The sequence below is a fragment of the Eucalyptus grandis genome, chromosome 2 (assembly GCF_016545825.1).
Source record: "Eucalyptus grandis isolate ANBG69807.140 chromosome 2, ASM1654582v1, whole genome shotgun sequence".
Lineage (NCBI taxonomy): Eukaryota > Viridiplantae > Streptophyta > Magnoliopsida > Myrtales > Myrtaceae > Eucalyptus > Eucalyptus grandis.
Window position 1 is genome coordinate 14,112,695 of NC_052613.1, and position 12,566 is coordinate 14,125,260.

General features: G+C 39.0%; 1 protein-coding gene across 1 annotated transcript; it reads left to right on the forward strand.

The window, feature by feature from the left end:
* The first annotated feature begins 9,966 nt into the window (after positions 1-9,966).
* LOC104425303 lies at positions 9,967-12,244 on the forward strand. Its single transcript, XM_010037961.3, has 3 exons — positions 9,967-10,197; positions 10,298-10,356; positions 11,631-12,244. The coding sequence occupies exons 1-3, from the start codon at positions 10,077-10,079 to the stop codon at positions 11,757-11,759; spliced, it is 309 nt and encodes a 102-aa protein (XP_010036263.1). The 5' UTR covers positions 9,967-10,076; the 3' UTR covers positions 11,760-12,244.
* The last annotated feature ends 322 nt before the right edge of the window (positions 12,245-12,566 follow it).

Sequence of the window (12,566 nt, forward strand, 5' to 3'; positions counted from 1 at the left end):
ATTTAGATAATTTGACGAGGACAAAGTTGAAAGAAAAAAATCTTTCAGCATAATGAAAAAAAGCTGGTTATGCCACATAAGATAACTACGGTCAATTGGATCGCCACGTTAACGACTTCCAATTTAATTTGGCTAAATGAACTATATTGGAAAATCGTCAAAAGGTCAATCATTACATTGGCTAAATTGAAAAGTTTAAAATCGAATTGGTAGTTATATAGTAGATTTAGTATTTTTTAGATTTCTCAAGATTAGTTGATAGGTTAACGAGCCACATCCATCGCGTCTCTCCAGCAAAATGAATTATGATTACAAGAATCACGAATCCCCTAATTTCTGCTGGCATGAAAATTGACCAATCAAAGACCCTATGTACCTTCGGTTTATATTGATGGGTTTCGATGCCCTAAGCTTAGGCCCAAAAGTTGCCTTCCTTTCATGGCGTCGGCCCATGATGTTTTAGTTCAGTCAATCCACGAAGTGTTCTCACATCTCGGACGACGACGTTTTAAGGGTTTTTTTTGGTCAATCGGTATTACTTAGTTGGGTGGATCTCCGCCTACCTCACTTTGGGGAGACTTTCCATTAGAAATGTACCTCATAGGAAGTTTACATTGGGGGACATAAAAGAAAAAAAAAGGAAAAGAAGAAGAAGAAGAAAATCCTCAGCCCTCACCCGCACCGCGTTTGTCGCCGCCGCAACTCAATCGCGCCACTACCTGTTAAGTTATGTCCCCATTTTGAGTCCGTTGGACAAATAACCAAAGTTCAAGACAGACTTTGTGATGTTTTCGAATTTTGTTCCCCCATTAATCCTGTCTCCTTGCGTAGAAGGCAAAGCCAAGGAAGCAGCATGAGTACTTTAATTTCTTTGACTCTCACTTGGGCTGCAAGCGAAATCAGAGGATAGATTTGCCTCAGCCGAAAAAGAGGGCGTCCACAATCTTTGCATTAAATAAGTGGTTAATACTCTAAAAAATCCTAAACTGATATTCATATGATAATTTACCATAAATTAATTTTTGATTACCAAAAATCCAAAATTGGTACACCTTTAACAAAATTGATACACTTATGATTACCCTATGTTAATTCCGTTAAATTTTACTGTTAAATTGCTAAGTTAGATGACACGTGACAACTGACTGGTTATTAGTTTGAGATTTTACTCTTTGATCGTCATAGTTAAACCATTTTTGTGATTTTTTGTAGCATTAATAAAATTTAACGGATGGTATATTTATCATAAATATATCTGTTTGGGATTTTTTGCGGTCAATTTATCACAAGTATACCAATTTAGAGATTTTTGTGATAAAAAAATTAATTTTGAGGTATATTTGTTATAGGTGTACTAGTTTAGAGATTTTTTAGGATATTAAATTTTAAATAAAGGGACCCATAACCTGCTGCAAATAAATGAAGAAGATTTGGTCTCGCATGGAAGCTCTTCTTTTTTAACTGCGAGTGGAAAATTGAAGAAACAAGATCTTTGAAGACGGCAGCTCACCTCGTTTCGTGGTTATCTTCAAACATCATGGCCACATGCTTGTTTTTCCTGTCATCTCTCATTTCTTCCGCCTCATTAAATGCGTACCTCTGTACAATCTGCATGCATAATCATAGATTTTGGTGGACGTCGGTGCCAATTGTGCGTGAGTGAGTCCATTGAGTTGAGTTGTTAATGTTAGTTATGCGTAATAGTTACACGTTAGGTATTATAATAAATATTCATTCATTGTCTTATTTATATGAATGAATTTATAAGATTAGTTGCGATTGAATATATTCTTAATGTTTTAAGAATATATGTGACATATTTACAATTATACTGAATTTTTAAACAATTCTCAATCGATGAATCATTTAGAGAATATTGATGATTTTGTTGAGATTGATATATTCTCGAGCTTCACCATTCAAATTGGATACTTAAGAGGATGATGAGTCACAAGTCATTAGGTATTGTGATATCCGAACTAGAACATAGGTGCTTATCTCATACAAGTTCACTAAACGCAATATACATATAACGATTGATAATATGAAAGTTTTTAGCGAGGTCAATATTTGATCATTCATGCTTTGATTTGGTGTAAAATCCTTAGACCCAAGGCACGATGTTGACTTGTATGTTGAATGGCTATGGTTCACAAGTACACATATTGATGCTTCATCGAACCATCTTTGTACTTTATGGTCATAATTTGTTCACATACATAACCACATGTGTGCGCAATATGAAATATGTTTTCTTGTTATATATATATGTATGTATAAGATTAATGTTTTATACAATATAATTGTGACATTGTATTGATATCTTCAGCTGAGACTATAATCGAGAATAAATGGTTTTGTCTTAAAGAAAATACATGTCAATTAGATTTAGGTATATGATCAATTAGTGACTTGACCAATAATTCCATGACCTTTGCTCAATCGGGATATGGTGAGATAGAATGATCGAATTACATAGTCGCCAAAACTGACAAATTCATTATGTTCATAAAGCATTTCATATTATCTTGATAGTCATGATATATTGTTAGATATCACTCATGGTTTGTAGAAATAGGAGATCGATATAGATAATCAATTCTCATGGTTGTGGTAATGTGTAGTAAAAGTCTTACTACCACCTCAGTGATGAAATTAGGGATGTCACACATAACCGATTAAAATTGCAAATGTATTTGCAGTTGAGCAAATCAGATTGAATCGGGCTAAAAATAAAAGATCTGAAAAAAAGAAAAAGAAAAAAAAAGGGTTTTGGAAAATACCTATTCACATAAATGCAAAGGGTTTTAAGTTAAATAGTTATGATGAAATTCATATAGTGTTTTGGTAAACATTATTGCATTTGATGTAAAATGTAAATATTAATTTAACAAAGGAAACCCTGCCTAGATGTGCCTAAAGGCCACGACTTAGGCACCGGAGGTCAAGTGTCCTCGTGTGAGACTTGTCGGTGCCAGATTTGACTGTTGACCTTGTTGACAGTGAAAGTGGCGAGGGTAAAATTGAAATTTAGATATTTTGGCGAGGGCAATGTTAAAAGAAAAAATCTTTTAGCTTTTTGAAAAAAAAATCCAGTCTTGCCACATACAACAACGTGGGCTGATTGGATTGCCACATTAATGACTTCTAATTTAAATTGACCTGACGGACTATATTAGAATTTTATCAAAAGGTTATTGACTACATTAGTCAAATTGAAAAGTTTAAGATCGAATTGGCGGCTATACAATAGATTTAGTATTTTTATAGACAATTTTCTCGAGATTAGTTGATAGGTTAACGAACCACATCCATCGCGTCTCTCCAGCAAAACGAATTGATGTTCCAAGAATGACGAATCCTCTTGTTTCTGCTGGCATGAAAATTGACCAATCAACGACCGTGGAGCTTATCTTCGGCTTGCATTGATGGGTTTCGACGCTCTAAGCCAGGCCCAAAAGTCGCCTTCCTTTCTCGGCCCCTGATGCTTTATTTCATCATTCCACGAAGTCTTCTTCCCTCTCCGCTCTCGGACGACGACGTTTTTAAGTTTCTTTTTTTTCTCGTCAATCGGTATCGATTAGTTGGGTGAATCTCCACCCACCTCACTTTAGGAAGACTTTTCATTTGAAATGTACCTCGTAGGAAGTTTACATTTGGGGACATAAAAAAAAAAAAAAGATAAAAAGAAAAAAAAAGAAGAAATCCTCAGCCCTCACCCCTAACGTGTTTATCACCGCCGCAACTCAATCGCACCACTACCTATTAAAATATGTCTCAAATTTGAGTCCGTTGGACAAATATGCATATTAGGCAAATACGCATTAGTCTGGCTGAATAAACAAAGTGCAGGGCAGACTTTGTGATGCGTTCGAATTTTGTTCCCCCCATTAATCCTATCTCCGTGCGGAGAAGGCAGAAGCCAAAGAAAGTGGCATTAGTCCTTTATTTTCTTTGATTTCGCGCGGGCTGCAAGCGAAGTCGTAGAAGAGGGATTTGCCTCAGCCGAAAAAGAGGGCCTCCACAATCTTTGAGTAAATAAATGGTTAGTATCCTAAAAATATCAAATTAGTACACATATGATAAGTTTACTTCGAACTATTTTTTGGCGGGACATTCGCCATGGCCATGAGACCCTTTGGTGAGGGTCGCACGACCCAAATCGCAAGGTCGCCACGAAGGTTGCGACCCTCAGGGTCACATGATCCATCTAGTCGTAGATCTGATTGCGACCAGATGTGGTTGTGCGCAACCCACTGCGACCTCCGCCATGACCACATGACCCTCTAGTGAGGGTTGCATGATGCAAATCGCGAGGTCGCCGGAGGTTGCGACCTTCGCGCAATCCATCTAGTTGCAAATGGTCGCTGTGATCCTCGCCGGGGGGTCGGGCAGCCCCAATGGAGGTCATGGTGCGACGGGTCAGGCAACCCTCCAACAAGGGTCGCGACAACCAGATTTGCGTGACTTTCTGGATCACAACAACCAGATCTAATCACCGCAACGCTCGCTAGATCAACTATTATTGCCGAACTGCTTGCTCCTCACTAGTGACTATTTGTCATTGGCCGACCAACTCTTCTTTTTTTCGTTCTTTTAATAATATAAGTTTTTTTTTTTTAAATATAATTTCTCAAAACACTATTTTACTTAAAAGCATAACTTTTTACAATACAATTTACTAAATACAATTTGCATTTTGAAAAATTCTTTTAGAAAACTCCTTTAACACAACAGTATTGGTAGATGCACAAAGATTGTCGTCCAAAACTCAAATTCAAATGCTCATCTGTGATCCTCTTTCTTCTTCCTACCTCGCCGATCCAGAGCACCCCGCATCCGTCGCCCTCCAGGGACCATACCAAGATCGCCGTCATCTGGGTCAGCAACGTTGGTGTGGCCATCGTCTAAACCATCCTCACCCAGGACTAGGGGTGTCAACGGTTCAATTTGGTTCGATTTTTTTGAAAAATCGAACCGAACCGAACCGTTAGAAAAAACTTCCAACCCGAACCGAATATGAATGAATTGAAATTTCGGTTCGGTTTTTTGGTTTTTGATTTTCTACTTTTAGTTTTCGGTTTTTGCATTTGTTTTTTTTTTCGTTTTTTTTTCCATTGTATTTCCAATAAATAAGCTCTTATCGGTTTTTTGGTTCGGTTAACCGATAAAACCGAACCGATAAAAAATATTTCATTTTCAATGAGAACCGAACCGAATGAAAACCGAATTTTTTGGTTCGGTTCGGTTCGATTTTTGACACCCCTACTCAGGACCTCTTCAACGAGCTAGCCCTCATAGATGCCAAGCCCCATAAGCTCTGCGGCGAGATGCTTGACCTCCATTGCACTGCCACCTTTCTCCCCCTGCACAAAGATCGCAGTCTCTGTTGAATACTCTGTCGCCGGCCGGTCGATGGAGGCCAAGATCTTGGTGAAGGAAAGGCCGACTTCCGTAAACACCAAGTTATCTGCCTTAATTTCTGAAGGAAAGAGACGGAGAGAGAGATGGAGAAGAGAGACGGAGAGATTTACGGAAGAAAGAAACTGATTGAGAAAAGAATTTAAAAAAAATCTGAAATGTGGGCCTCACTGGACATTTTTTTATCAGCTAATGGAATTGTTATTTTGCTGACTGAGCACAACTAGTGCACCCACTGTTTTCTCCTCTGTTCACCTTCTAGATCGATTTTGCCAATTGTTGAAAGCCTTCCCTAACCCTCCCCGCCGCCCACTCCGGACTCAAAACGTTAAACCCGTGAGTGGGAAGCGAACTGTCCGAAGGCTCCATCCTCGTTTGACTTTGACACGACAGGACGTCGAAACAAAATACACTCAATTCCAATCTTTAGTGGCTGTAGCCCTCATCTCGTTGAAAGTGACTTGGCCCCACTTCGTTCGCGCGTGATGGTGGCCGGTTCCTCGCTCTCCTTCCCTCTGTCCTCCTCTCATTATTTCGATTGACTAAGTCATTTATAATCAGCTAGGGGGGGCACTAAAGCAATGATTGAAATCGAGAAGGAAGTAATTCAACTTTAGTATTCTAATATAAATTAATCTCAACTTCGCTTTCGCCTTTATGGGGCACAACCTAATTTTGGAGTATTACCTAAAAATTATGCATGTGGAATATTCTGTTGGATGTTGACAAGACATGCGGTAATGTTTGTTTATTCTTGACTTTTTATTTATGAATGAAAATATCAGACAAAGCTTAGGCTTTGATTATATTTTTATGTATTGATTGATGGATATGATGATTATTCAAGGAATTGGGATTTACATTAATTTTTTTTCAGGATTCTCTTCTTATTAGGGCCACTATAGTAATGGCAGATTGATAAGATCAGGATCTCACGCTGACGTCGCGTTGATCTGATCTCCTCCTCTCTGTCACCAAACTTTTCCGAGGAAAGTACGTGCAAACCTGGTGCAATGATTTAGGTTTTTCGCCATTATTGTGGGCCGGAGTTACCTTCGAAGAACAGTATCTGACTGTGATACGAAAAGAGCGGAGATAAGGCTGTGGCCTTAGTGGGAACTCGATCAGCACACACTTATATTCCGTTTGTTGACCTCGGTGGACATCAATTCCTTCTCTCTCTCTCTCTCCATAAAGGTCGCCTGAACTTGCTCTGTCTTTACTTTCCATTGACAGCCGTCTCAGTTTTTTTTATATTGTTTTTCATCGAGAACTCGACTTCGAAGATGGGCATGGCGTTCAAGATCTTCATGAGGCTGGCGGTGTGTTATCTGGGCTTTTCTTGGTTCCTCTTGGCTGCTGCCGTTCCCGCCACCCGTAAGCTTGAGCCGGTCCTTCGTGTTTGATGCGTCCTATTCTGATTCGTTTCTTCTCACGTCTTTTCCGAATCTTGGGTATCGATTTTCATTTTTCTGTCGGATAGGAATCTTGAGGTCGGGCAACGAAATCAAATCACTCCCGCAACTGCAATCACTTTCTCTGGTGAGTCGCCATCTCTCTCTCTCTCTCTCTCTCTCTAACGCCCGCACACGATAATCCGATACGTCGTAAACGGCTTCCGATGGAGCCTTTGGCGATCATCTGATCGTCATTTCTGGAGATTAATCTTCTGCTGGACTGTGTATCTGCTAACGGACCGTGTCCTAATCTATTCCTAAGAAGAGTGGCTGAGGGTCGATTGCAATCTTATCTTTAGGGTAGGTAAGTGTTTTGTAGTAGTCTTAAAAAGTGCTCGCACAAAAAGTGATTACGGGGTCGTACAGTCTCGTCTTTTCTTTACAAAAACCTCGAAAAGTTTCTAATAAATATCCGGTTGCTGTTGATGATGATGATGATGCGTAGGATGGTGTGGAGTTGATGGAATCAGGAAGGACTCATGTAGTGAAGGGAAGGATGGACATAGAGATCAACGACTATGCAGACCCAGGCGCTAATCCTCGTCACGAGCCACCCCCGTCCTCTTCCCCTTGACACCATAATGGAATTCGTCATTCATTTAGTTGCTCCCGGAATACAATAAGTAGTGTCTTTCTGTCATTGTAAAGAGATCGCGGGATGTATTTATTGTAGGAGAGGTTGGATTTGGAGGTTCTTTTCTTTTGGTTGTGCCTGCACGATGCGCAATATTCATGTAAGAGAAGCTTATGTTTGTGTGGACTGTCTCTAATACAATCACTAGCTAGAACGCAGATGTGATTCATTGAACATGGGTCGATCGCTATTTTTAATTTCAAATTACCAACAAAGAATAAGGAATCTTTCAAATAGGCTTCTTTAATTGTCCCTTGTCGTCGGAGAACGCGTTGACTTTGAAGTTAGTCGGTCACAATCCAAATCACATACATAAGAAGCTTGTTAAAATAATCATACCGTGAAGTGGTTTCGACTCATATGATCATATGGAATTCGAGATTTAATTAGATGTGACATCATGCGGTGATTTGGTGAAATGATTATTATGTCATTAATGTTATATGCATAATAACAAACAAGCATCTACTAGTGTGCCATCTCGTATTGACCCTTCTTCACCTTCTCAAACTACGTCCATTCTATGGTTATGGGATTAGCAGAGGCTAACATCTCGACTAAATTATAGTTCTCGTGTCCTATCGTTATGTAGCAATTTTTGTTCTTTGCTGACGGCTCGTACCACCAAAAGTTCGTATTACAACTTCTCTAAATATCTTGCGAACCACATGGACTGCGTGCAACCTTCCAACACAAACCAAAACCAATTGCATCAAATTTGATCTTGAAAGGTCGATAGAAAGCATTAAACGATGGTCGAAGTAAACGAAGGGCGTAGGGTCTCACCTTACTAGGAAACTCAATTTATTTTATTAGATTCATTCTTCAGGTCTTACGAATGAGAACCGACGCTTAATTGTTAATTTTTGTCATGGATGAATACTTAAAAGAACAAAATCTGAGTTGGTGTATTCCTTTTATCTATTTTATCAATGGTCAAAGTTTGACATTTCTTTTCTATTGGGAAAATTTTGCAAAAGGTTTTAAAACTATTGTGTGGCAGCTAATTTAATCTTAAACTTTTCAATATAATCAGTTTAGATTGATTTGCCCATATATAGTCATTCCCATCAACTTTGATTGGAAATTGTTGACATGGACACTAGCCATCTTATGTGGCAAAGACAACGATGAAGTGGACAATTTTGCATTTTTTTTTTAATTCTGATTTTTATTTTTATTTTTATATTTGTCCTTTTCTTTTCTTTCCTTCTTAATTTTTTCCTTATTTTCCTCTGTCAGCTACAACCTCACTAGCCACTAGGCAAGAGGCCACAAAACCTCATTGTTCTTCCACATAGAATGCTCAACATATCAGAAAATTACATTAGAAAATCGTCAAAAGGCTGAGGACTAAAACTAGCCATATTGGACTAAAATTGGCCACCCTTTTAGAGAATGATCCCTGTTTCCTATGGCAAGTTTGTCTTCTAGATCGGTTTTACCATTATCTCACCATCGAGTCCAACTCAAACGTGACTTTTGCACGTCGCGACATCGGAACCCGTGCTTTCGATCGCGGTGTCTTTAGCCCATGGCGTTGAAAGCAACTTGACCCACTTTGTATCTGTGGGTGGTGGTAGGTTGGCTCTCTTCCTTCTGTCATCCTTTTACGATAATTGAGATTAGAAAAGACATAATTCAACTTAGCACTCTAACTTAAATCAATCAAAAATGTCACTTTCGAGATAGACCCTTATGTTGGAGTATTGCCTAAAAACTATGCATTTAGAATATTCCACGGGATGTTGACATTATATACGGCAATGTTGTTTTATGAATAAAACAGTTCAATTGATCCGCAATATGCACTCGTTTTAATGCCCATTCGAACATCGCAATCGATTCATCTTTGTGAGTTACAAACTAAAATTCTTAGACCATGGATTACCGGTGTTTGCAGCGTGTGATACTAATGCTTCGTTGGTTGTAATTAGATACTTTGATTGCGGCAATGAATAATTCAAATAAACGGAAGATCTAGATTGACAAACTAAAATATCCTGCAAATTTTATAATTTACTTCCATTTATGTATTGATTGACAGATGTTATGACCATTCATGTTGTCAACTTGCCATTAGGGTTTCTTCGATAATGACATACATTAACTTCTTCAGTGTCCACTTCTTGTTTGGGTCTACAATAATAGCTGGTTGATAAGATGGTGATCGATATTCTGCTCTCTGCCACCGAACTTTACTAGTGGAAGTACGTCCAAACTCGGTGCAATAATTAAATATCTGCTATTATTGTGGGTAGGAATCCTGCAAGAGTAATGCTGACTGTGATACAGAAAGACAGTGGAGATTTTTACCCAAAAAAAAAAAAAACACAAAAAACAGTGGAGATGGCCTTAGTGGGAACTCGATCAGCACAGACTTCACATTCCGTAGTTGACTTGGCTGGACATCAACTCTCTCTCTCTCTATCTTCAGTGGGAACTCGATCGGCACAGACTTCACATTCCAGTTGACTTGGGTGGACATCAACTCTCTCTCTCTCTCTCTCTCAATCTCTATATATATCGCCTGTGCTTTCTCTGTCTTTACTTCCACTTTCCATATGGTTTTCACGAAGAAGTTGACTTGGAAGATGGCCATGGCGTTCAAAATCTTCATGAGGCTGGCGGTGTGTTATCTGGGCATTTCTTGGTTCCTCTTAGCTGCTGCCATTCCTGCAACCCGTAAGCGAGCCGGTCCTTCGTGTTTGATGCGTCCTATTTGATTTGTTTTTTCTCACGTCTTTTCCATATTACATTTATTAATTTTCATTTTGTTGGATAGGAAGCTTGAGCTCGAGCAACGAAATCAAATCACTCCCGGAATGGAAATCACTTTCTCTGGTGAGTCACCATCTCTCTCTCTCACGCATGCTCACACGGGAGCAAGTGATGGTCTTATACTTCGCAATGACTTCCGATGGAGCTTTCACGGGCATCCGATCATCATTTCTGGATATTGATCTTCTGTCTGGACTATGTATCCATTGACGGGCCATGTCCTGATCTGTTCTTATTAATCCTATATGACATTCTCTCTGACTGAGGATAGATTGCAGTCTCATCATGTTTAGGGGAGGTTAGGGTTTTGTAGTAGTCTTACAAATTGCTGTCACAGAAGTTGATTTTGGGTTCGTTCAGTCTTGTTTTTGTGATATCCTTAAATTAACTCATCTGAAATATTATCCGCTTTGGCCATCCCTTTTTGAGCCCATAGTTTTCTCCTTTGATGTACACTTTCCCATGAAGTCACCAATTCTACTTTCACTCGTCTCATACCAAGTCTCATGGTTTTGTCTTTGACACATACTTTCCTATGAGGTTGCCCATTTTAGTTGTGCTCTAACTCATACTCACTAAATTTTGGAATTGCAAAACAAAACTTGTCGTTACATCAAAAGGCATATCCACAAGTTAATTCTAATTTGCGCACGTGCGGGCACACACATCTCAAAATCATTCTCTCCTCTTCGTTCCTATCTCCTTCACTATCCTAGAAACTTGCCAGAAGCTCCTCCTCCTCCAAGCCCTCAGACCCCAGCAAGCACAATCACTCCTCGCCCTCATTGGATTGGGTCGTTATAGGCTCATCAGCTTCCGCCTAATCTGCCCCAAACCCCGAACTACGTATCTACTAGAGGGATCCCATTTATATTGTGACATTCCTAGATTAACATACTCGAAGTCTTGTTCATTTTAACTCATTTCATATTGAGCCTCATGATTTTGTCCTTTGGTATACAGCTAGGCACTTTCTTAGGAGATCACCCATCTTGATAGTGCTCTAGTCTAGGCTTACTTAACTTTGAAGTTCCAAAACAAAGTTTGCCATTACGTCAAAAGGCACCTTTGTAAATTGATTTCAGTTTTCAATATATATATATATATATATATATATATATATAGTTCTCCTCTTATTTGGTATATAGTTCGATTCATTCATATTCTATTCACCATCCTAGAAACTTGTCAGGAGTTGCTCATTGTCCAAACCCTCTTATATCACCGGCCACTGCCCGCCTTTGTTGAACTGGGTTGTTACAGTTTCCTTTCTACAAAAACATTTAAAAAGTTCCTGATGAAGATCCGTTGCTGTTGATGATGATTATGATGCATAGGATGGTGTGGAGCTGATCGAAGGTGGAGCGACACACGAAGTGGAGAGACGGATGGACGTGGAGAAAAATGACTATCCAGGACCAGGCCATAATCCTCGTCATGACCCACCCCCAGTTCCAACCCATTGACACCATAATGGCATTTATCGTTCACTTACTTGCTCCTGGAAAACAATAGATAATGTATTTTTGTCATGTGAAGAGACAGATGGATGAATTTATAGGAAAGGTTGGGATTTGGAGGTTCAAGTTAAGGACAACGAACAAGGATTTCCCTCAAACTGGCTTCTATCATTGTCCCTCGTCATTGCAAAACGTGCCGACATCGAAGTTAGTCGTTTCCAATCCAGATCACATATATGAACAAGAGGCGTGTTAAATTAATCATATCATGGAGCCATCTCGACTCGCATGATCATATGAAATATCGGTAGATGTGATGTTATATGGTTATTTTCTCCAGCATAAGAAAAGGTAAGAGATCGATGTTGATGTAGGTAATATATATAAGTAAGAGGCGTTTTACAATAATCATTATGTTGAGTCATTTCAACTTGTATGATTATACGGAATATTGGGACTTTGGTGAAATGATCAGTATGTCGTTGTTGTTTTATACACAGTAACAAACAAGCATTTACAAGCCTGCCGTCTCATAACGACCTCTTCTTCACCTTCTGAATCTACATCCGTTCTTCGGTTATGTGATAGCAGATCCTAACTTCTCGACTAAATTATAGTTCTTTTGTGTGCAACAATTTGGGTTCTTTGCTAACGACTTGGAAAACCAAAAATTTATATTACAACTTCTCTAAATATATCACAAACCACTTGGATCGTGTGTAACCTTCCAACACAAGCCAAAACCAAATGCAAATCAAATTTGAATATGGATGGTCGATTGAAAGTATTATACAGTGGTCAAAGTTAACGAAT